Raw genomic sequence first — 22,266 nt, forward strand, 5'->3', positions numbered from 1 at the left:
AACCAGGCAAACCACCCATTCACTCATCAGGAAAGAGGGGAGTGCACCAAGTCCAACCTGCCCTACGTGCCAGCTAGCTGTGCTTGCCCCAGGATCCTGCATCTGCGCAGGAACTTTGGATCAAGCTCTAGTAACTGCATAGCTCATATTTCCAGACCAGCTGCATGCTGTGTTAGAAAATATTCTCATCTATCCACTTAAATGTCTGGCCTTTTAATTTCATTACATATGCCTTCGGCCGTCTGCTAACAAATGATTTATGCAGGGTTACTGGGGGGAAAAATAAAGTGAATTAGAAGCACACCTTGTTAGCCAGACACTCAAGCTGCAACCTCCCTGGCAAGCCAGTCATTCAGAGCATTTCTGTTCCCCACACAGCCCCAGAGAAGATCCAAAACCTATTTCTTGCTAGCAAGGGGCTTACCAGAACCCTCCTACCGAGGTCTGGGGGCAGCTTACCTTCCAAACGACTTCCCAATGGCAGATGGCCGGGCTTCATAGTAGTACTGCTTGTATTCATCCATCCACACCTCTGCTGTGCGCTTGGTGTTCCTGCATGGGGATGAGGAGATGCTTTGCTGAGTGCTGCTGGAGAACCTGCCCTCCCAGTGAGCAGGCACTGGGTGGGCAGACCCAAGGCCTGTCTGCCAAGAGGGAGTGGTGGACAGTCCCAAACATGAAACACAGTGGACAGTATGGATGGATATAGATTGAATGTGTTAAGTCTACAAAGCCTTGCAAGGACGCTTCAGTTCAGAAGTTAAAATTTTAACAGCCATAGTTTATCATGTTTTTTTCAAATATACTCCCTCTGCAGAGACACCTGGACTGACTGTCACCATCACCCTCCTTTACAGTATCACTTTCCTCAGATTAGAATAATGCCATGGAATAATTCAGCTTGGAAAGCACCTCTAGGTATCACCTGGTCCAACCTCCTGTCCAGAGCAGACTAGCTTCAGGTTAGGTCATGTTGTTCAGGGTCTTGTCTGGTTGAGTTTGGAAATCTCCAAAGATGGAGATTTCCCCACCTCTCTGGGGCCCTGCACCACTGCTTAACCACTGTCATTGTGAAGTGCTTTGTCTCATCTTTTTTCTCTTCCCATCTGTCCTGCAGCGGAAGTTTTCCTTAGGGCTTGTCTCAGAGCACATAGAGCTCAGTAGAATCTCTGGACTCAAAAGCAGCTCAGAGACAACAAGGATGACTAAGGACTGCTGATAGACAGGCACATGTCATAGGGCAGTATCCACGAATGGCCAGGGTCTCTCTGGGGTACTGCTCCTGCCCTCCACTGCAGACTGAGGAAGAAAAAGATGCACTAATACAAACAACAGAGAAGGAAACAGGTTTTGTTCACAGAAAACAGCAACTCATCCTTCCCTTGAGAACAGATGCTCAGCCACAAGCTGTTCTCCTCTGTCATCAGGCAGAAAGACAACAAAGAATTCAGGCTTATTTAGACATGCCCAACATCAAGGTGACCTGGCTGCTACCACGAACTACCCAACACCTACTTGATGTAAGTCAGTGCGTTGCCTTCAGGGAAGTCATAGGGATGGCGCTTCCTGAACACGTGTCCCACTCGACTGCAGGGAACGATCTCCAAGCTGCCACCGCACATCCATACTCGGAAAGAGAGCTCTGGAAGAGACCCCAAGAGTCATACAGCTGCAGGCAGATTCGGCAGCATTTCCAAGAAGGGCAACTTCATCAGGGTGTTTCAAAACCTTACCCCTCTACTCTAGATGTATTGCCTGTAACAGCAAAACCAGGAAAAGCGATGCCATGGTGAGAATGGAGAAACTGTCCTCCTTTTACTAAAATGGAGGTAACCTTTGTGGCTCAGAGACGCCCCAGCCTTCTACAGCGCCACTCCTCTCTTTGCTCCCCTGAGCATTTCAGTGAGACGCCTTTCCCTTTGACCAGGTCCTTGTGGTTGCCGTCAGGCCTTCAGGATGACATTTGACAACAGACTGAGATCACCCCCACACCCACCTTGTTTTGGAATTCTGTAACTCTCCAACCCTGCATATGGATGAAAGAAAATAAGAAGAATTTGCTGTGTAAAGCAAATGATGTGAGGAAGAAAGGAAGTTTAGGAGACAAGGAGAAAGAGGAGAAAGAGATGAGGGTATAGGAAGTGAGTCAACGTCTACAGCAGAGTCCTCTCCCTCATACCTCCATGCTATTCATCCTACAATATCTTATTCCTGTACTGCTTGGCTCTGTTACTTAAAAAACAAAACAAAAAAAAAAACCTACAAAAAGTGGATGACTGGGTTGCAGTTTGTTGCCAGTTACTTCTGCTAGGGGAGATACTGAGAGCAGAAGTCAGTCTAATAGTGTGACTATAAAAATACAGAAAACCCTGCTCCTTGAAGAAATTCAGCTGGTCCTGAAGCTAAATTCAACATTTTGTTAAAGGATAAGAAGAACAAGGAGCTTTGATGTACAGGCACTTATTTGCATCACAGAAGAGATGTGACCTCGCTCAAGCTTACGGGTCTGTCTTCGCAAGTTTAATCACTACCACACCGGAGGGGTTTTCCACTTGTGTTTCATGTGGTGGTGACAAGAGAAGAAGGAAGGAGGAAAACAAAAATTAGCTGCGTAGTTTGGTAGCCCTTACCAAAAGGACTTCAGATTGTGTAGACTGATTACTTCAAAAACTTTACTCAGTTGGGATCTCCCTCCAGTAATGCCTGAAATATGGGGCTCTGATGTTTAGAAATTACAAAGAAATTATGTATCCAGATCTAATGGCTCTTTCAAAGCATGTACACACACTAACATCTTCCCAGCCTTCATCTTTCTCCATTGCTTTCCTCTCTAGCTCCTGGGAAAGCTTGTTTAAACAGTGTGTTTGGGGGGGAAGATGGTGTATTTAATTTAGCTTCTAAGTAAAAACCCATTTTATTAGACTGTATTTTGTGGCATTTCTTACTAGCGCTTGTATCTCCCTGACACTTTTCTAGAGCTTATTATTTTCAGTCACTTTTCGACAGGGAGTTTCAGCTTTGAAGAGAGTGAGGGCTTTAAAAACAAACAAAAGGCCAAGACATAACTTTCTGTCTGGTGGTGTGTCCAGCTGGCATTTGCTCTCCTGGATATGAGGTTCTGACTCACTCCAGCCTATAACAAAAAAAACCCTCTCAATCTAGCATGTGTAACTTAAAGCAATATCCATTTCCCAAGAGAGGATTCCTCATGCCATATTGATATCTTAGGCACACAGACAGACTGCATGTCCAGGTTTGTAAATGACAGAATTCTTTAAAGAAGGGGTGAAAGAATGCAGATTTTGGGCACACACAGAGGAGAAAACGGAGATCGAACATAGCTGATTAAGGACTTTCATCCATCCTCTGGAGGAAAGCATATGAGAAATTTTTGTTGTATATTTTCCAGGACGTGACCTAGTCCATATGTGTTTTAAATGACTTAATCACTGTGGCTTTTCCCTGTCATAGCGTAAAAAAAGGGGTTTACCAGCTCACTTCCAGCTGGAAGGGTATGTAGGCAGCTTGTAATTGGTGCCTGATCATTTCTGTGTACCTGCTGTGTGCATAGAGCTTGTCCGGTTCTGTAACCTTCCCATATATTCTCTTATCCTGTTTCCTCACAGGAAAAAAATTTTCAAAGTAAAGTAGTTTATTAAAAATGGCCTTCCCGGGCAGGGAACGGCCAACCCAAATTAGTCAGAACCACTCTCCCACCTTACCTGCAAATGATGACCTTATCCAAACAGTTCCTTTCCACTCAAAATTGTAACTTGTAGTAAAAATACTGTTTCAGAACATTACCGACATTTTTCGTTGATCACAAAATTTCATTTTCAATTAAGTATGGAAAATTTTTTTTAGGAGGGTAAATTAACCATTCTGAATACTTCAAGGAAAATTAATACTTTTTATTGTCAAATACAGATTGGTTTCTACCCCTCTGCTATGCAACAGCAAGAGGCTCAATGTAGAAGCCTCACATTGTTGCCTCACATTATGTTGAAGAGCCAAATAAGAGTTAGCTTTAAAGAGTTAGCTTTAAAAAAGAATAGCCTGCTTTGTTTTTAAAATGCCTTCCCACTGCCATCATCACAGTGACGGTGTGGCAACGCAGCTCAGGGACAGGCTCCACTAAACAGAGCATTGTGCTCTTAGCTTTCCCCTCCTAAGTGAAGAGTGGAGGTGCAGGATAAGAGACAAGTGATGGGAGACAACGAATTTACATGGAAACCACACAACAAGGCAAAACTGGCAAGTCCTGTACACCTGGCCCAGTCCCACACAGCCTGGCCCAGCCACGGACAGGCTTTACAGGAGCGATTTGAAGGAGAATGAAGGAATTCTGTGGAGGTTTTGATCAGCTCTACATTCAAGAAGGGCTGTGGGTGTGCAGGTAATTCACTGCCACTTATGGCAGAGAGCTCTGCTTAGCATCAAGCTGCTGACGTACGCACCAAACAACGCTGGGCTCCCAGGTGGGCAGGTGCAGACAACCGAAAGCCTAAAGAAATATTCTTTCTCCGTCTTTGGTGTTTACAGTTTTTACACAGTGACAGCTCAGAGGCTGGCAGGATGGCCAAGTGGCTGGCTCTGCAGCTGGAGCAGGGCTAGTGAACACCAAGGAGCTGGGTTTGGCTATGCAGAGGAGTCTGAGGGACACAGGAGATGGGGTCGTTATGCCTGGGTAAAGGCTGCCTGTTACTTCTGCCTACAGTACTTAGCTGATGCTAGCAGCACTGCTGAGATCCCAATGCAAGCCCCGTTTAATATCTCTTTATAATATAATGAATACCATAAAACTGAAGCAAGACCTCAGAAAACAGAGAACACAAGCACTCATTATTATACACTTTGTTTTAAAAAAGTGGTACCTTGATATTCTGTTATCAGACAAAAATATTATTTCCTAATTTCAGAGAGCATTTCAGAAAGAGGCAGCTCTCCCAGCTGTGTTCAGAGAAACAAGTTTCCTCTTCCTGACTATTTCTTTCTTTCTAATTGGTCCTCCAGGTGCTAGAAAACACCATATAAATTCTTCTTTAAAGGGATTTATTTACAAATCTGTTACATTTATGGAAACTGTAGAAACAGAATAATTTTTTGGCAGCGTTTGCTACAGAAAAGTCTATTTAAGTTGACTGCAAAACAGAGTAAGGCTTTTATCTCTTCAGCTCCACCTGCATCATTTCTAAATGAATGCCCCAAATTCGCGAGGTGTCTGTGAACCTCTTTTCAATACTCTTCTTCCTTTTGCCACTAACACCTGGTGACATTGCAGCATCCCTTCACAGGGGCCAAAGAGAGATGCCTGGAATACCCGTGCCACCATGAAGTGCAAGGAGATGGGTTTCAGCACCATGGCCTATAAGGCAGCAGCACTTGAGTGGACAGACTACCCTGGGCCTCTGATCTCCTCAGATGTTTGTGATGCCCTAGTCTGCTTCTAAATGTTTGCATTCTCAACCTATTTGTAGCCAAATTCCACTTACAAAGAGACTTGTTTTATTAGGAAAAACATCCTTCGACCTATCAAGCTGGGAGAGCAACTCAGACTTATCTGGGAAAGAGGCGCAGGTATAAGAAGAGAGCATAGGAGTGACTGTCCACTTCAGAGCTGGGGCAACACAGTCTGTCATGTGAAGGAGGGAGGAACGGAGGAATATTCTCCAAAAACAAGCAGCAATTTAAATATCAGGAGGTTCCTCTTTCTCACTTGAGGAAGCACCTGTATAATAGTGCATGTGCCTGTAAGAGAGTGATAGCCCTGATCGCAAAAAGCCGCTACTTACTTTGCACACAGTTGACAGCGATATGATTCTGACCAACATGGGGATTACCTGACCATGTCTCTAGCCTTACATGTCAATCATCTCCCTCAAAAGGAGAGTTCGGGTAGGCGACGAAGACTGGGAAGCGGTTCTGTGTTAGTGCGTCATTCCCCGGAAACACCCTAAACTTACCAAAATTTTCTCCTCCCCAGATGTCCATTTGAGTATCATATTTTCCCAGGTGGTTAAACCAGGACTTGTTGATCACAAAGATGCCTCCTGCTATGACAGGGGTTCTGGAAAAGAAACCACAAAATGATCACACGTATACGTAGCACCACCAACTACCATCTTTATTTTAGAGGGGGGACAATTTGTCCAGGCCTGACAAATCGTATCTCATTTAAATGAGGAATATAGTAGAGTAGGGACATGAACCTGCAGCGGGCTTCTGAGATCCCCCTCACTAGATCATCCTCCTGCCTTTGTTAGATGGCCCTGCAAGCACTACATGAGTAAGTCCGTGTCTTTTGCATTTATACAGTGTAAAGGAATGACAGGGGCACTGTCTGATGACTGTGTTCACCAAACACACAGAGTGTGAGAGACTTTGCTGAATGTACTGCTCTGCTGTTAGCAAGATGGTTGCTTCTGGAGTACAAAACAGAGGTTCACGTATTACACAGAGAAACTGAATGATACTTTTATGTTACAAAGAGGGAGCTGTCTGCCTGTGCAGCCAAGCACTGTGAATTTTTCTATCGGGATTTGTCACGTTCTACATTCCTCAGAGCCATGCACACAGCAGCAAGGCTGGCAATAACTGTTCCACCACGAACATGCGCGTTTAGGAGGGGAGGATAATTCTGTGCCCAAATTACTAGTCAAGATTCAGTTCCCAGGTCTGCTTCACACTTCCTGGGTGACTGTTTAGCTGCTTCATTCCTTAATTCTTCACCTGGAAAATGGAGGTAGTTAAAAAAACCCAAACGGATTTCTGAGGCATTCAGGGTGTTGAGTGAGACCACAAAAACAAACGTATAGAAGAGGTGGCTTGTAGAGGTGGCTCACCTACAAGCCTGTAATTGCTATTCTTACAATATCCAGGGAGTAATACTCTCAGAATCAGGATATAGACCCCAATGCATTCAGAAAATAACATGAAGAGTTTGTGGCATTTTGTCCTCAGCAAGGCAGTCCCTGTGCACTCCTTGTCATACGGGTGAAGGCTCAGTAAAGGCATTTGGAGGACTGTACGCAGTCCATCAGAGACAGCTACCTTATAGACTGAGTTGGGTCTGTTCTGGACATCTTCTGCTCTATAGGAATCTGTTCCCACTTAAAGTGAAGGCTCCAGTCAAACCCTGAGAAAAGAAACATACCAAATAGGTTTTGTTACTGTTTTTCTACTAGCTTCAGTGATAGTCTCCACCTTTATATCACAGGCTATCCCTGCTTTCCTTCCCTGACCTCCCTCGTGGCCTACCCAAAATGGCAAGAGTCTATCCTAATGTAGCTAAGAAGTCACCAGCTTCTGTTTTGGCATCCTCATCCCTTAGCATTACAGATCTCTGCTCAGTTCCACTCCATATCTTCAGGACAGTGTTGTCAGCATGAGATGTAATTGCATTTTGGCCAGACAGTCTTACACTTCCCTGTTTGCCAAAGCTATGAGGCTTTAATCAAAGGACTCTGTGGGATGTGATGTATTCTGGGAACAAAGGCCTGCAGATAGAATCATAGTATCACAGAACAGTTTGAGTTGGAAGGGATCATAACCATCACCTCTTTCAAGACTACCATGTATTTATAGTTGGCCTGTGGCGGACAGCTGAGCGCAGCACAGCCACTAACATTATACCATTGTTAAGGGCAGCCACAGGTTAAGCGCAGCCACAGAAGGAGTAGCCTTTGGCAGGCAAGCAGCACGGCAGTGAACCCCAGCCATAGAAGAGGGAGAAGATCACCAGGCACTGTGGATGACCACAGGAATAGCTGCCAGGAAAAAGGTGAAAATGCTTTTCAGAAGATGCCATGAGATAGCCTGGCAGACAGGCGCAGCAACTGGAAGTGGCTGTCAGACTCCGGTGTACATGTAGTGTAGGGAGGGCATGGCGATATGCTTAATCAGTTAACTAAGCCCTGAAATTGCAAAATGTTGTGACAGTGATGCAAGCTCAAGAGGGAAACACTAGTTGGGTTTTAACTCTGCAAAAGATCTGACTTTCTAGTTACAGGAAAAAGAGGACAGAGAACCCATCAGGAAAGATGATCACCCTGTTTTCTTAGAAAGCTGAAGAGAACATCAATTATTTTTCATGCACCATCCCTCAGGCCTAACTTACACAAGCCATTATACCCACCTCCCCTCAGATCTGCTGATGCTGCCAGATAGGCAAAATTATCCAGGCTGATAACATCAATGATTGGACTCACCACTCGGGTATAATCCTGAGGGAGAGAGAGAACGGGGGAGGGGGAAAGAAAAAAAAAAAGTCAGGCTTTTCTTGAATGTCTGGCAAAGCTACCAGAGATCAGAAAACACAAAGCTGCACATGTAAATCTTCGTCTGACATCTCCAGTGCAGTTCTCGTAGCCAGGCAAGGGATCCATGGCCGCTACATCCAAACATGGAGACAGAGGGTATTAGCCAGCTGCACGCCGTGGATGTGGGGAATAGAGCCAGAGACACCAACACCCAGGAGTGCTGCAAAGAAACAGCTCTTTATTTCCTGCCCAAGTCATAGGGCATGAATCACTGTCCCAAAGGTTTTATGCTTGTATTTGATACCTACTGACAGCATACCTCCTGCTCAGCCATTCTTGAATTAACTCATTATCATCAGCCTAGATATGATCAACCTACTGATAAAGCATCTTCCTAACAAGTACTATGAATCAAGACCCCACACTTAAGAATCATAGTGTAAACTGAAAAAACCTTAATATTATAATATTAAGATATTGAGGGTACTTTACTGGCATTAAGGGGCGTAGATATTTACAGTTTTCCTTTGCAATTCTTTTATTAATTAGAAGTTGAGATTATAACAATTTTTCAGCATCATGAGACAGGGCATTAAAGAAAGTCTTGTGATAGCTGAAATATATGATGAAACAGAGAGCTGTCAATGCCAGAAAGAGTGTCTTGTTATCGGACAGCTGCCAGCCTCCATGCCTTTCCTATCAAAACTTTCATTTTGTGCCTTGCAATAGTTCCTCCCGCAGTAGCGCACTTGGCCAGGATGGCGCATCCTAAGTGAGAGCGATTATTCATGTTTATTCCCCTCCGTGCTGTGACTGCTGCACAGCGAGAGTACGTCTGCCCAGCCTGAGCCCCCCTCCAGCATCCACCTGGCAGCCTGGTGCTCCAGCCACTGCTCCAACCAGCCAGAGCTAGGACTGGGCAGGCCAAGACTGAAATCTGAACTAGGATGCACATCAGAAAAGTAGGAAGTAGGTCAGAAATAGGCTGACTTGAAATCTGCTCACTAAATAATACTGGCATCAGCACCCAAGCTTTTGCAACTTAGATCCTTCCCTGACGAAACTAGTGAGGTCCCCTCTGCTTAGGAACCCCTATGCTGTTGCTGCTGCAGCTTGACTTAAAGAGCAGCAGTAAAGAAAACACTTACGGGCTTCTGAGATGGAGGATTTATTGAGCTGAAATAAAAAGCAGGAGCTTTTAAGTCATCAATCCTCAAGTTTCACTTTCTTCTGCTCCTTCATATTAAGCCAAGCAGACATGAATACAAGGCAGCATTAGAGCCTCCACCCCTTCTCGTGTGGCCCATTACTACATGGAATCCTCCTTTTAGAGGAGAGGATCAATCTCTTCCACTTGCAAGCATGGCTGCGAATCCTCCCATCACTTCTCCCCAGTTTGCTCTTACAGCAGAGCCATCAATCTCCCCCTCCAGCCCTACAGCGCAGCCAAGGTGACAGCTGCTGATATTCCTGCCTCATCTTCACTCTTCCAGCTTCATGTTAATCCTTTCCCAAGTGAACCAGCAAAGGGACACTTCTGCACTCACAGGCAGCTCCTCTGTGCTAGGAAGCCACCTGCATGCAGGTGACGTGTTTTGGCAGCTCAGCAGGAGCATAACGGAAGGAAAGTTTTGGCAGTGACCAGGCAGACGGGAGGGTCCAGCAGCAAGAAGGGAGGTGGCCACCATGGAAAAGTTGCAGTGTGTGCTGCCAAAATGGCTATCCTATGTACAGGTGGACAGGACTAGGAAGCACAGCACCTGCAGGAGACCTGAGGTAAAAGTTAGTGATTCAAGCATTCAAGGTTGCATCCCCATCACTGAGCACCTTCTGCCCTGGCACATTAGCAGGACAATGTAGAAGCCCATCAGGGATCTCTTGCCCATCTAGCTCAGGCTGTGCCTTCCTCTGTGACAGCCTGCCCAAGGAGTAACTGGGAATGATGTCCTCACTGGCACTGCTGATGGCATGTGAGGGCAGAGGATCCACCAGCACAAGAAAGGTCAGCTCCATCCTTTCCAGAGGGGAAGACGATGCTCACCTCTTTCACTCTCTGAAGCATTGGCTGCAGCCACTCGCTGTTAACTTCACAGTGACTGTCCAAGAAGGTGAGGATGTCAGCAGTAGCCACTTCAGCCCCTCGCACCCGAGAGCGAATCAGCCCTACAATGAGGAAAGGACAGCAGAGGAACAGAAAGGTTAAGAAGGGAAACAGTTGAGCCTCCTTCAGAAAATAAAATACTTTGTGTGGCCATTAGTGGAGAAGAGCAGGTGGTTCTCCTATATCACACCTCCGTCAGGAGCAGAGAGCAGCGTTAGCAGGGCATCCCCTGGAGGACATGCTGTCAGCTGAGCCCTCCCAGCTGACAAAGAACCTGTGACTCCCATCCACACCACTGAACTTTCATCTGGTTCCTGCCTTGATGATGTCCCCCTTCACTTACAGCTCTCCCCACAGGTAGCTTGCTGCTGCCTGCTCAGTGTCCGTCCCATCAGGGCACCACGCTGCCTCTCTCACCACTTCCATGGGACCAAGCTCTACTCCCTGCTTGTTGCTGTTCTTACTGCTTATCTGCTTTATTCCCACTTGTCCTTTATTCTGCCCTGCAGTCAGAGATGTCAAGCTGTCTCTCAGATGTCTCCATGCTTTCTTACAGACCATCACAAAGGGCATACCTGGGATGCCCTTTGTGAACTGAGCAGTGACTCTCATCTTCCCTTCCAGATCCTTGCTCCAGGCCTGCTGTGCCCTGACAGGTTTAGAAATAAGCCAGCACATGTGAGTCAAACTGAAGAGCAGCTGGGAAAGTCAGCATTACCATTTACACACGTAGGAGATATACGAGAAATAACTTTCCTTAATTGTATCTATTTATGATAGATATATGATTGCTTTTCCCTTTCCCACATCTCCTAGATGGCTTGTTATCTTGCACTCAGAGTTTAAAAGGATAAGACTTCCATCTGCATCTATATTCATAAAGATCTTAAACTGCGGTCCTTGTTCTAGCCAGGGCCTCTGGACACCACTTCTTATTATTTCAAATACAAAATGAGAGCCCTGAAGCCTGAGGGCTGATAAGCCAGATTCTCCCTCCACAGAGCCTCCAAACTAGGACACCAAATTCTTATACTGAAAAAACAAACAGTAATCATAAGAAACAACATGCAAGCAGCTGGCAAGCGAACGGGGACACGTGGGAAAATCTGCAAAATCTTTGTACCTACCAAGCTTTCCACACTCACCTTCTCGCCGGGTATTTCGTAGACACTTGACTTTTGGGATCTTGGTAAGGAGCTGGCAGTCCTCAGCTTAGGGAAGGAAAAAAACCAACATTTGGCACACATGCATGAACTATTTGGCTTCAACAGAGAGCTCCAATTATCTGTTCTCCTGCGTCTCCACAGGAGGGGAAATTCTGCTTTCACTTAACATCACATTAATCAGCCTGATGGCCTTAATCCTGTTGTCTAAAGAGTGCACAGAAGAGCACTGCTTGCTTGCTGTCCTCCTCGGACAGCTAAGCCTGTGTTTCCTGATACTCTGAGCAGCCAGGCCTTCGGCCTCCCGTGCTCAGCGTTTCACAAGAACAACAGGGCATGCGCTGGCAACGCGGCACCGAGCACTGATGAAACAGAGGGACCACAGGGAGCCATGGCTGCAAATCACCAAAGTGCCAAGTAAAACAGAGTCTTGTCATATAAAGCGATCTCATCCGCTCTCTTTGCCTTCAGCGGCTCGTCTGGGCATTTCCCACCATTAGTTCTTGGGGCAGTTTCTGCTTCATTTTATTAAATAAAGGCCGCAGGGATGTGACCCACTTCCTTGGAGACACCATTAAATTAACACATGGATGCCTAACCGAGGGCTTCGCTGGCAGCTTGCCAGAAGCTCCTGCAGTCCCTCGTTTACATTGCTCAAGCAAGATGACAGAAAGGAACAGCTACCGGCTCCAGCCCAGCTGTACCAAGGAGCACTGGGTCTTTAGTTCTCTGTTATCCCCTCTCTATTCCTGCCCTAGCAGAGGTCACAGGAATAACAATTTCTAACTTGGCTCTTTTTCCTTGCTCCACCAAGTTCACCCCAGTTTCCATGTTTATTGCTCGTTCCTTTTCATGTATCACACCTCCTCTTTCCTGCTGTAATCTTCCCACAGACTGGGGAGAACGCAAAGGCTATTAGCCGAAGTGCATGTTCCTGCAGGAGCATTTCCATTCTCCAGGATAACGTGCTATCTGAAATACTGCTCTTGTGTGAGCACTTTGGCAGTGGCTGCATCATCCAAGTGAAGTGGCAGGTGCTCTTAATTACAGAGTACTGAGATTTTGCTGGACATCTGCTACAAGGGAAGGCCAAGTCACAACTCCAGGTAAGGAGAATCCTTATAAAGTCATTCACTCTTCAGGATTGGAGCACATCACTCTGACTGTAACTACGTGCCAGAGCTTAGAAACTCTCTGTATCTTTGGAGAAACTGAGGCAGACATTAAAGCAAAGTGTCCGACCTCAAACGTGTACTAAAGTGCCTCCATGCAGGTGCCTCAGAGGAATAGCTGTACCCACAAATATCCAGCTGCCAGTGAGAAAAATGAGAGCTGTGATAGGATGGGGCTCTTTAAAAATCTTTCCATTTACTTAGGAGCTTAAATGGGAATTTCTGGCTGAGCCCTGTGCAGTAGGTCCCAGAGGTCCATTGGTGTTGATCTGGTACGCTTTGGCCATTGAGAGTTTAATTTCTAATGCCGAATATGGGACATTTAGGACTGTTTGTTGGAGGTGCTCAGAAACACCCAACTCAAACAGCTGGGCAGTCACAGCTCAGTCCTTATCCAAATCACACTCTAGGCCCTCTGAAAGTTAAATCCATAATCTCAGCATCCACCGTTAAAATTTTTTTTTGTCCAAAACTACACAAGTATTTAGCCACAAAATCAAAAGAGCAACACTTCCTTACCTCAGTAGGTCAAGGTGGGCATTTTCAGCTATCTGTAAAGTGTTCTGAGGGAGTAATTATCAATTATTACAAGTGGTACACAACTAGATTGTCCTTGAATTTAGCGCACATCATGGGAGAAGCAAGAAGTCTTCTGTCCCCACCACCTCACAGCTACTACACAACACCCAGGAGGAAGAGCAACTGTATGGATGGAAAGAGTCCATAGCCTCCAGTCTGCAGGGCTGGTGGGACTCATGCAGAAGACACTCCATCCCTGTGCCAAGCTGCAGAAGAAGGTATGTCGCTGCCTAAAGCAATAATCCTTCCATGTCCTGAACCGTGACACACAGGGACACCTGGGTTCCCAGACACATGGAGGCAGGCAGACAGTCTTGCCCCAGTCTGCCTGCAGGACCCCAGGGAGCAATTTTCTGTAGGCTCCATTGCATCCTCTTGCTCTCTCTTGTAATTACCCACTCTGCTCATGTACACCATTGTTACATACATATCTGGGCTAAACAGCTCAGAAAATGCTGCATAATGAAATTGGCAACCTGGCCAAAACTGCCATGCTGACAGAAAGGGAAGACCCAACAGTAAGAAGGAAGAAACTCTGGCCTCTACCATGCATGGACATAAACTAAACACAGAAAAACTTCCTCTCTTTTCTTTTTCTCTTGCATACAGACAAGAGGGCATCTCTGTGAGGACTGAACAGAGCAAACAAAAAGAGGGAAAACAGGAGGGAAGAAACAAGTGCAAGGGAAATAGGTCCATACTTACGATCTGAGCTGAAGTCATCTACCAAAATGATTTCCTGGATGAGGCTGGGAGGGGTGCGGTTCAGCACACTTCAGAGACCCAGGGAGGAAAAAGACAATCTTTGTGAGCTGCCATAATAATGACAATGGTAGGACTGATACAAACCTGCTACGCTATGCATTACAGCAGGAACTACTGTGTAGTTCCACACACAGTAATGTGGAAGAAGTAACCCTGCCCTTGTACCAGGGTTCTTTGGCAGGAGCCAAACTGCAAGCAGAGAGGTACTATATCTCATCCGGACTTTACAAGGACCCACAGCCAGGAAGCTGACTGAGGGACTCAGCTAGGGGCAAGTCAGCAAAGGATGCTGTGGCATGCTTTCTGCCTCTAAACAGAGAGGCAAAGAGGAGAGCACCACCCGCCCCGAGGCAGCCAGGAGGCCATTCCCATCTGCCAGGCTCTGAGAAAAGCTCATCGCTGCCTGTGAGTGGAAAGAGCTGCCACTTTCCCCAGCAAGGAGCTCTGTCTCAATGCCACAGATGAGGCCTGCTGGGGCTTTCTCACCAAATCCATTCTTTGGGAGGAAGGCAATTTTCTTTGGCAATACTCTGGATGTGGGTTTTATTTTCCTCTTTCGCTTGTTACTTATCTTTCTTTCAAAACAGCCCCAACACTTGCTGAAAGCACCCCCATTTCCTCAAACTGGTGACGGCACACCCCACAGTACCCTCGGGACTCCATCTGCAGGACACAGGGGCTTTCACACACAAGGAGGGGGGGATAAAAGCTTCTGCCTTCCTCAGAGGTTGATGTACTCTGGTACCCTGGAGTCAGAGCAGTCTGATTCTGAACTCTTTGTCCCTCTCATTTGTTTAAGACACTTGACATAATTTTCCATTATGTTCTTCAAGTCCCTCCCCTGGTTTTACTACAGCCACACAGCATATTCCCCCTTCAAGCCTCCTCCTCCAATGCCTCTATGTACAGGCGGGTCCTCATTGCCTTCAACAAGATTGCTCAGTCGCATTTGGTCACCCCAGTGATGAGGACAGCCATGCAAACTTTCATATTAAAAAAAACAGAGGTAAACACTGTCCTCTTGGTTCTAGCAACCTGTCTCATTTCAGTAGCACCCACTCTTCTGATTTTGAGCTATTCTGCAGAAAGACTGTTGGCTTTTTTTCCTTTTTTTTTGGTTTTATACAGGAAACAGACAACAAAAGTAATAGCAGGAATGGAGCTGTAGAGAAATAAATTACCATCTTACTAAGTAGCATCACTGATGGCTTTGCATACAGAACCAAAGTTTCCTCAGTTTGGGGGAGTTTTCTGCTGTCTCACACAGCAAAATCCTGACTGCTCTGCTGCTCAGTATCACATCCCACTCTATTTCAGATTTATGCTGCTTCCTGTGTCTCTGAGAGTATTTGTATTTTGAGCTTATATGTCCCTAGATGACTGAGCTTGCATTTTTCAAAGCTGAATCTCATTTGCTTCTCTTGGCTCATACCTCTCTGGATCCTCTAGCATGGTGGGGTGGGAGGTGGGAGATGTTCCTCTTTGCATTTATAAGTGCAGCTTCTCCCAGCATAGCCATCATATGCATATTTTACAGACAAGGTTGCCCTGCACTGAAATTCTTGTCTGTGCAAACTCAATGCAAAACTTAACCAACCCAGACAGGCTGCATCCTGCACTATAATGGCTGTAAAACAGTATTCCACACCTTCTCCCACTAGCCTGACTATTAGCAGTGCTCACGTTTTCTCTGCAAGTTTCAGGTCTTCCAACTCAACATAACTAGGAAAGAAAAAGCACACACTTTGTTCCCTCTTCCTCACCTGTCCACTGATTCCCCAGTAGAGAAAAAACACTCCTCAAGGAGTTTGCAGCTCATCGTTCAATGCCCAGTTCTGCTCTCAGCTCTGCAATAATTTGCTATGGAACCTTGGGAAAGGTACTTAATCTTCTTTGCACTTTGTCTTGTCTGTCTTTTTAACAAGGAACATGGTAATCCTAGTATTTCCCTCCAATGAGGTGCAGAGACTGGCATGACAATCTATTACTTTTAGGAACAAAATGTATTATTAGGATTCCAAAATCCAAATGACAATTGCCTTTTACAGCAGAAACACAGACTGTTCTCCCCTTAACTCATGGATTCCCTACCTCCTTTGTCTTTTCTCACAGCTTCCTTCTCTCAGTATCAGTGTCCTTACTCTGTTGCATGACACCACATCAGCATTGACAATGAGTTTCTTTCCTCTGCTGATCTGTCCATCCCTCATCAGCTCATAGATAATCTTGTTTATTACAGATGTTAGCAGAGAAGCATCTCTTTTTTTTCCTTTGCTCTAAAATAATCTCTTTTGCCATTATTTAAATTGTCGTTGTAATGAGTTGCTATACCAAGTGCTCTAGCATTACAACAGCATCCTTTTTAATCAGAATTTATACAGGCTCTCCGCATAGGCACTGAACCACTGACATCTGTTCAAGTCCATTGACTCAAAGCCGGACTATTCACCTTTACATTTGTGCTAAAGACAAACAGTTCCCACAATACTGACTGAAATCACAAATAAAGAGGAAGAAAGGGACCAGAAAATAAGGCAGTATTTTCCCTTCTGCAAGAATGGTCACTGCAGCAGAAGTGATGGTATCGCTTAATGACTAATCAGGCGTTGACATCAATCATGCAAAATGCCTTTGGAGTGACAGTTATTTCTGAGGGAGAACAGGATGCCAAGCAAGTAACTGGTTTGAGAGTGACAGCTATGTCCTGACAAGGAAGAGACATCACACAAGCAAGCAGCTCTTGACTGACACACATCTCCTGCAGGACTGAGGATGCCAGCAACAAGCCATTTGAACTGGCATGTTCACAGGTTCTGGTAGATAGCCCATTTCCCATTTTTTTCCCTGCTCCCCTTCTTAGTCTCTTGCTGCATATTTTTAACCAATTGTCTCCCTCTACACTGAAAACAAAGCAACAAAATTTGTCTGAAGGACTCCCTGCATGGGACCAGTAGGATGTAGGGCAGCATGGCCTATCGGTGCGCTGGCCTGGTCCCTCTGGCAGCTTGCAGGCTGGGCAGCAGGTCCAGCTGCCTGTTGCCTTTACCTTGGCCAGAGGAGTAAAATGGCTGGAACCCACAGCAGCAGTCAGGCATGCAGCCCGTGCTGCCTCTGCAGATCAGGAGGGACAAGAAACAGGGTGTTGGATGAAAGAAGTTACTCCTCCCCACAGTCACTCCTCTATTGCCCCCTCTCCCTCATACACAAACACTTCTCCCATCCTCAAGTGGCAACAACAGCACATCACTCCCACTGCTTCCACCCAGCAGCAGAGATCCTGGGGCAGCAGGGAGAGCCTGGCAACTGCCGAGCTGCCAGGGATACTTGTGCAAGTCCGTGTGTGTACACGTATAGGTGCGGTTAGCAAGAAGGGTCTGCAGATCAGGATATGGCCCGTACAGCTGCCATATGTAGATCACTGAAATAAATCACAATGCAGGAGTCTCATCCCTGGGTCTTCCCAAGACCTTTTGGTACCAGCGTTGCGACTCAGCTGAGTTACTTTGCACAGCTGTCCGAATAACACAGTAAGACGGCACCTGGCTCAGGGGAGCGCATTTAGGGTCTCTCTAGTTTTATTTTAAGATTAGTTCAATCCCAGTACCCTTTTCATATATTTCTTCCTAGAATTTCCCAAAGTTTTACAGCTGATTTTTGAGTGTCCAAATTCAGGCACTCACCAGCCAGGCTTGCAAAGATCTCAGGTATGAAAACTTCAACTGGTAGTACATATTCTACTCACCTCTAAAGACTGAGACTCTAAAAAAGCTTTCAGCCACAGAAAATTTTGCTTTTAGTCCCGCTCATTTCCTTCAGTTGTCCTCTTCCACCTCCACTTCTCTTCTAGCATCCCCATAGTGTAATTACGATAACTAAACTTGGGAAAAGTATAACGGTCGAATCATATTTAATTTTCACCAGGTGCATCTCAAATGGTTAATTCTAACTACCTAAATAATCATGCTCTACCCGGCTTAAGAAAGCTCTTATGGATATAGAAATAATGACAGGCTGCAAGCCTGACTAGTCAGGAGGTAAGCAGGCAGTGCAATTTTATGCCTCCTGTTGCTTAGTATCACTGTGGTCCTCTGCAGACTCACAGCCAGGTCATAAACCAAACAGAACAGAACAGAACAGTCCTGTCCCTTCGGTACTTCACTTACCCCAAAGTGCTGCAAAGTAATAATTACACAGCATTTGGTGCACTGACTGTGTATGCGAATTGAGCGACAATTATAGTCACAGCAGTAACTCAGCCTGGCACATTCAGATGTGTTCTGCTGAAAGACAGGACTCTCGGGTTACAGAAGCGGCCTTGAAAAGCATCATGAAATCTGAATCTTCAACTCCCTCTATATAACATCAGTGTCATCCTGCAAGTGGGACTCAGCCCCATACCTCTTCTAACAGTGCAGCCATGACCTGAGTCTTCACCTCTGTGTGGAGTTGTCAAACTTCCCGTGCCTCAAAGACAAGGCTACTAGCCAATGCTTGGTTGTGTGACACTGCAAATACCATAGAGCTCAAGAAGAATTCAGCCTTTGTGATCCCTCATCAGACAGGGATAAATCATGGATACTTCTGATATTTGATGTAAGCAAGGAGTAAATCAATCATGTTCACTGGCTGTAAACCATCTGGCACTGAAGACTCCAGCTGCAGCCAGAGGTCTGGGAGGAAATGTCATCCGCCCCACCATTCACAGCAGAGTGCAGCCAGTCCCTCACAACAGCACCTCTCCAGTGACAGCAGGATTGCAGGGACCAATCTGAACAGATGGGTCATCCATTTTTCAAGGTCTTTGCTGCGGGGTCTGGGCTGCAGGAGACCACATCTGAGAGACTGGTAATACTACATTTTGAGTGCTGTGTCTAGTTCTGGGCTTCCCAGGACAACAAAAAAGAGGGACAGGCTGAAGCAGGCCCAGTGAAGGGCCAGTAAGATAATTAAGGGACTGGAGCATCAGATGTACGAGATGAGGCTGAAAGAGCTGTGGTTGTTTAGCCTTGAGAAGAGAATGCTCAGAGAGATTGCACAGTCTTCATCCTTGGAGATATCAAAAACTGACCAGGCACAGCCCTGAGTAACCTACTCTAGTTGACCTTGCTTTGAGCAAGACTGGCCTGTTAATGCATTGGCAACTCGTATCTGCTAATTAGTACACATCACTTCCATAGGATCTGGATATCAATTCCTCTCTCTATGCATTACTACTGCTCTTAATGTCTTCTTCTCTTCATTTTAACTATGTCCTGGTTTAAGGTAAAACAGAACCACGACAAACTATCATGGCATCTGGCTACTTGATTGGCTGCCTTGAGATTTTCTTAAGGACCCTACTACCGTGGTTTCTGAGCATCTAGCCATTTACTGTCTGACCTATGATGTAACTGGCAGAAAATCTGCTGCCGTTGCCCTAGCAGCACTGTGGTTCCAAACAAATCTGCTCACTTTCTTAACAGTGGTTCTGTAGAACTCATTTTATGGTTCAAATGAAAAGGAAACGATAGAGATAAAAAGGCAAAATATGTTAACGCAATATATACAATTCTCTGGAAGCACAGCAGCACCAAACACAGCAGACAGAAATCCAGCCTCCTAGCCATGAGGCCAGCTTGAAAAAGCCTGCTATTTATTCACAAAGCACATTTCTCTAAGCCCACAGGATCTGACAGGGGAAGAAGCGGTGATGATGAATAATGCATCCATGTTAGTGATACCATCAGCTCAACCTTCTACCCAGACAATTCATTCTTCCTTCAGCCTCCACAGGCTGCTCCTGGACCTGTGTGCAGGTTTCAGAGACCCTTTGAGAAATGCCTTGATAAGTCAGAGAGGGCAGAGGGCATTTTTTGTGTAAAAACTAAAAGGAAAAGAGCCTCCCTGGGTTCTGGGGGGGCAATGGGGAAGGGAGGGAGCAGCTGGAACATTGTTTTTTAGTACAGATAATCACATGCTCCTGTCTACCTAGGGATGCTGACAGGCCCTATGCCACCTATTTACTCAGTTAGATTTGGCCACCGATGATGATACTTAGATATGAGGAGACACTAATACAAGATAGTAAGTGTCCCGCAGGTTCACCAGGGTCTGTGCACAAAGCCCCAGGGAGGATCTGGTGGACCATCAGGTTCAGCAACCGTTTACCAGCAAGTGACTCTGACCACCTGCTCGGACTGCAAGGGCTCAGTCTCCATGAGACTTCAAGTTCATCATCTTCTGTTTGAATAACTTGCAAGCTGTGCCCCCTGCCCTCACTGAGACAGACCCAGCTCCTGCAAGATGAGCCCTAGCATGGAGCTGGCTGCTTATTCCCGTTTATGGAACACAGTCCCTCCTAAGCCCCTTTCCTCAGCTGCATCTAGCGACACGCAGTGCCCCCTTTGGTCCCGCACTCTTCCAAACGAAGCTCGTACAGACAGTTCCCACCCACAGATACAGGCCCAGCAGCCCCTTTCCTGTTGCCAACGATTCCCCCCGCTGGGGCTATATAGCGGCTAACTGCAGATACGCTCTGTCTTTGAAGATACACCCACGCTGCCAATCCAAGCCCCTGACCTGTCCTAGTGGGCCAGCTCAAGGGCAGATCACAAGTATTTGGGGACTGCAGCCACCCTGCTTGCCTAACTGCTGGAAAATGCCTAACCCTCCCGCAGTGCCCTACCGGGCACCATCGTTTGGGCCCAGCACCCCTTGCTGAACTCACCTCTTCACCGTGCGGAGCAGGGTGGAGCGCGCCTCGTTGTGGAAGGTGATGATGAGGCTGGTGCCTGGCAAGTCTGTGTCATAGCGTACAGAGGTGCACCTACAACAGGGGAGAGCAGAAACGTAAGCCAAACATCACCCAGTAGCAGCCACCGCAGCAGCGCACCTATAATTTCTGAAGGAGAAAAGCAGAATATGCTAAAACCAGAAACAGCGCGGTTGAGCTGCAGCAAGGGAGGCTTCAGCAGCCCCTGCACCAAGGTTGGAAGAGCTTAAAAAGAACTGTGCCTGTTGAAAGGCAAAGTCTTGAAAATGTGATACCTAAACTCATGATGCTGCATGCTGAGGAAAGGACGTGGGTTTCATGGGGAACAAAAGGTTCAACTCTGTGGACTCTAGTCCCTGGATTCACCTGTGATTCATGTAAAATCTTGGTTATCCATGCATAGGACATGCATATGCTAAGGATGCACAGAGCTGCTACACCCAGGCATTGCTGTATAAAGCACTTCAGATTCTTTGGATACTGGGCTTTACAGAAAGGAAAACACTAGCTAGTGCTGTGATCTTCATCAGGGAGTTGCTGAGGTTCAACACTAATACCTCAGCTGGTCATGGAAAGCAATTCCTCCCATCTTCTCATCTGACTTTGTAATGTCAGGTACATACATTCATTCTTATACTCAGAATCAAGGATTAACTCAGGATCAGCTTGCACCAGGGCTGCTCATACCCTGTGGAGAACCAGGATTCTTGGGGGAGAACAACTCACAGACGTGAACCCTGGATCCAATTCTGGCAGACATTAGGCATGGCAGATTTGGGCCGTTCTGCTCTTCCAGACTGTCCACAGCCTTAACTTCCGGCCAGTGTCAAACAGAAGTCAGTCTGCACTAATTCCCTGCCTGAAGAAGAGCCCACACCTGAAATTGTGGCCAAGTGTTTTTAACAACTCAAGGCCATGCGAAGACTGAATCCATCCTGGGAGGGAATACAATTCAGTTCTTACAGCTATTACTTGTTCTTTTACATTTACTTACTGTTTTTTTATGGCTGTCACTAAACTATTACTGTTTTTGCCATCACATTCAATCCTACTGGTTTATGACTTTTTCATTGCAATATTTTATTAAGGGGACAGCAGCTTCTTACAGCAATTTTCAAACATATAAAGAAACCTTGATAAAGACTAAAGTGGAAAACCCGAGACCAGACAGGAGACATACCACACTTATTATTGTTTCAAAATAACTCCATGATGTAATGCATATAAAATGTTTTAAGGCATCAGGAAGTGGAAAAGCAGCAGAGATTGGCACATGTGTTATTTGGAGAAGTCTTCCCGAGATCTCAGCATTATTACAGCATCACAGAGGACAAGGACAAAGTTTGTGCTTGAAAGTTGGCCCTCTCTTTGCTTTGAATCAAAAAACCAGCACGTGCTAGGTCAGAAGAAGCTTGTAGGATGTGGAGTCAAGTATGTCCACGCTCTGCTTGGATGCCTGAAGAAAAAGTGACACGTT

The 22,266-nt window shown here is 46.0% G+C and overlaps 1 protein-coding gene across 3 annotated transcripts in view; it reads right to left on the reverse strand.

Moving 5' to 3' along the window:
* GALNT16 (polypeptide N-acetylgalactosaminyltransferase 16) overlaps nucleotides 1–22,266 on the reverse strand; it is an 88,079-nt gene that overhangs the window by 13,757 nt on the left and 52,056 nt on the right. For all 3 annotated transcript variants that reach the window (XM_074584857.1, XM_074584858.1, XM_074584856.1), the window contains exons 3-11: nucleotides 20,745–20,843; nucleotides 13,979–14,046; nucleotides 11,505–11,570; nucleotides 10,300–10,421; nucleotides 8,135–8,222; nucleotides 7,051–7,135; nucleotides 5,964–6,067; nucleotides 1,516–1,642; nucleotides 460–552 (exon numbers count right to left, since the gene is read on the reverse strand). In XM_074584857.1, coding sequence (XP_074440958.1) covers nucleotides 460–552; nucleotides 1,516–1,642; nucleotides 5,964–6,067; nucleotides 7,051–7,135; nucleotides 8,135–8,222; nucleotides 10,300–10,421; nucleotides 11,505–11,570; nucleotides 13,979–14,046; nucleotides 20,745–20,843 — 852 coding nt within the window. The remainder of the gene's footprint in view (nucleotides 1–459; nucleotides 553–1,515; nucleotides 1,643–5,963; nucleotides 6,068–7,050; nucleotides 7,136–8,134; nucleotides 8,223–10,299; nucleotides 10,422–11,504; nucleotides 11,571–13,978; nucleotides 14,047–20,744; nucleotides 20,844–22,266) is intronic.

This window comes from Larus michahellis, chromosome 4 (genome assembly GCF_964199755.1).
Source record: "Larus michahellis chromosome 4, bLarMic1.1, whole genome shotgun sequence".
NCBI lineage: Eukaryota > Metazoa > Chordata > Aves > Charadriiformes > Laridae > Larus > Larus michahellis.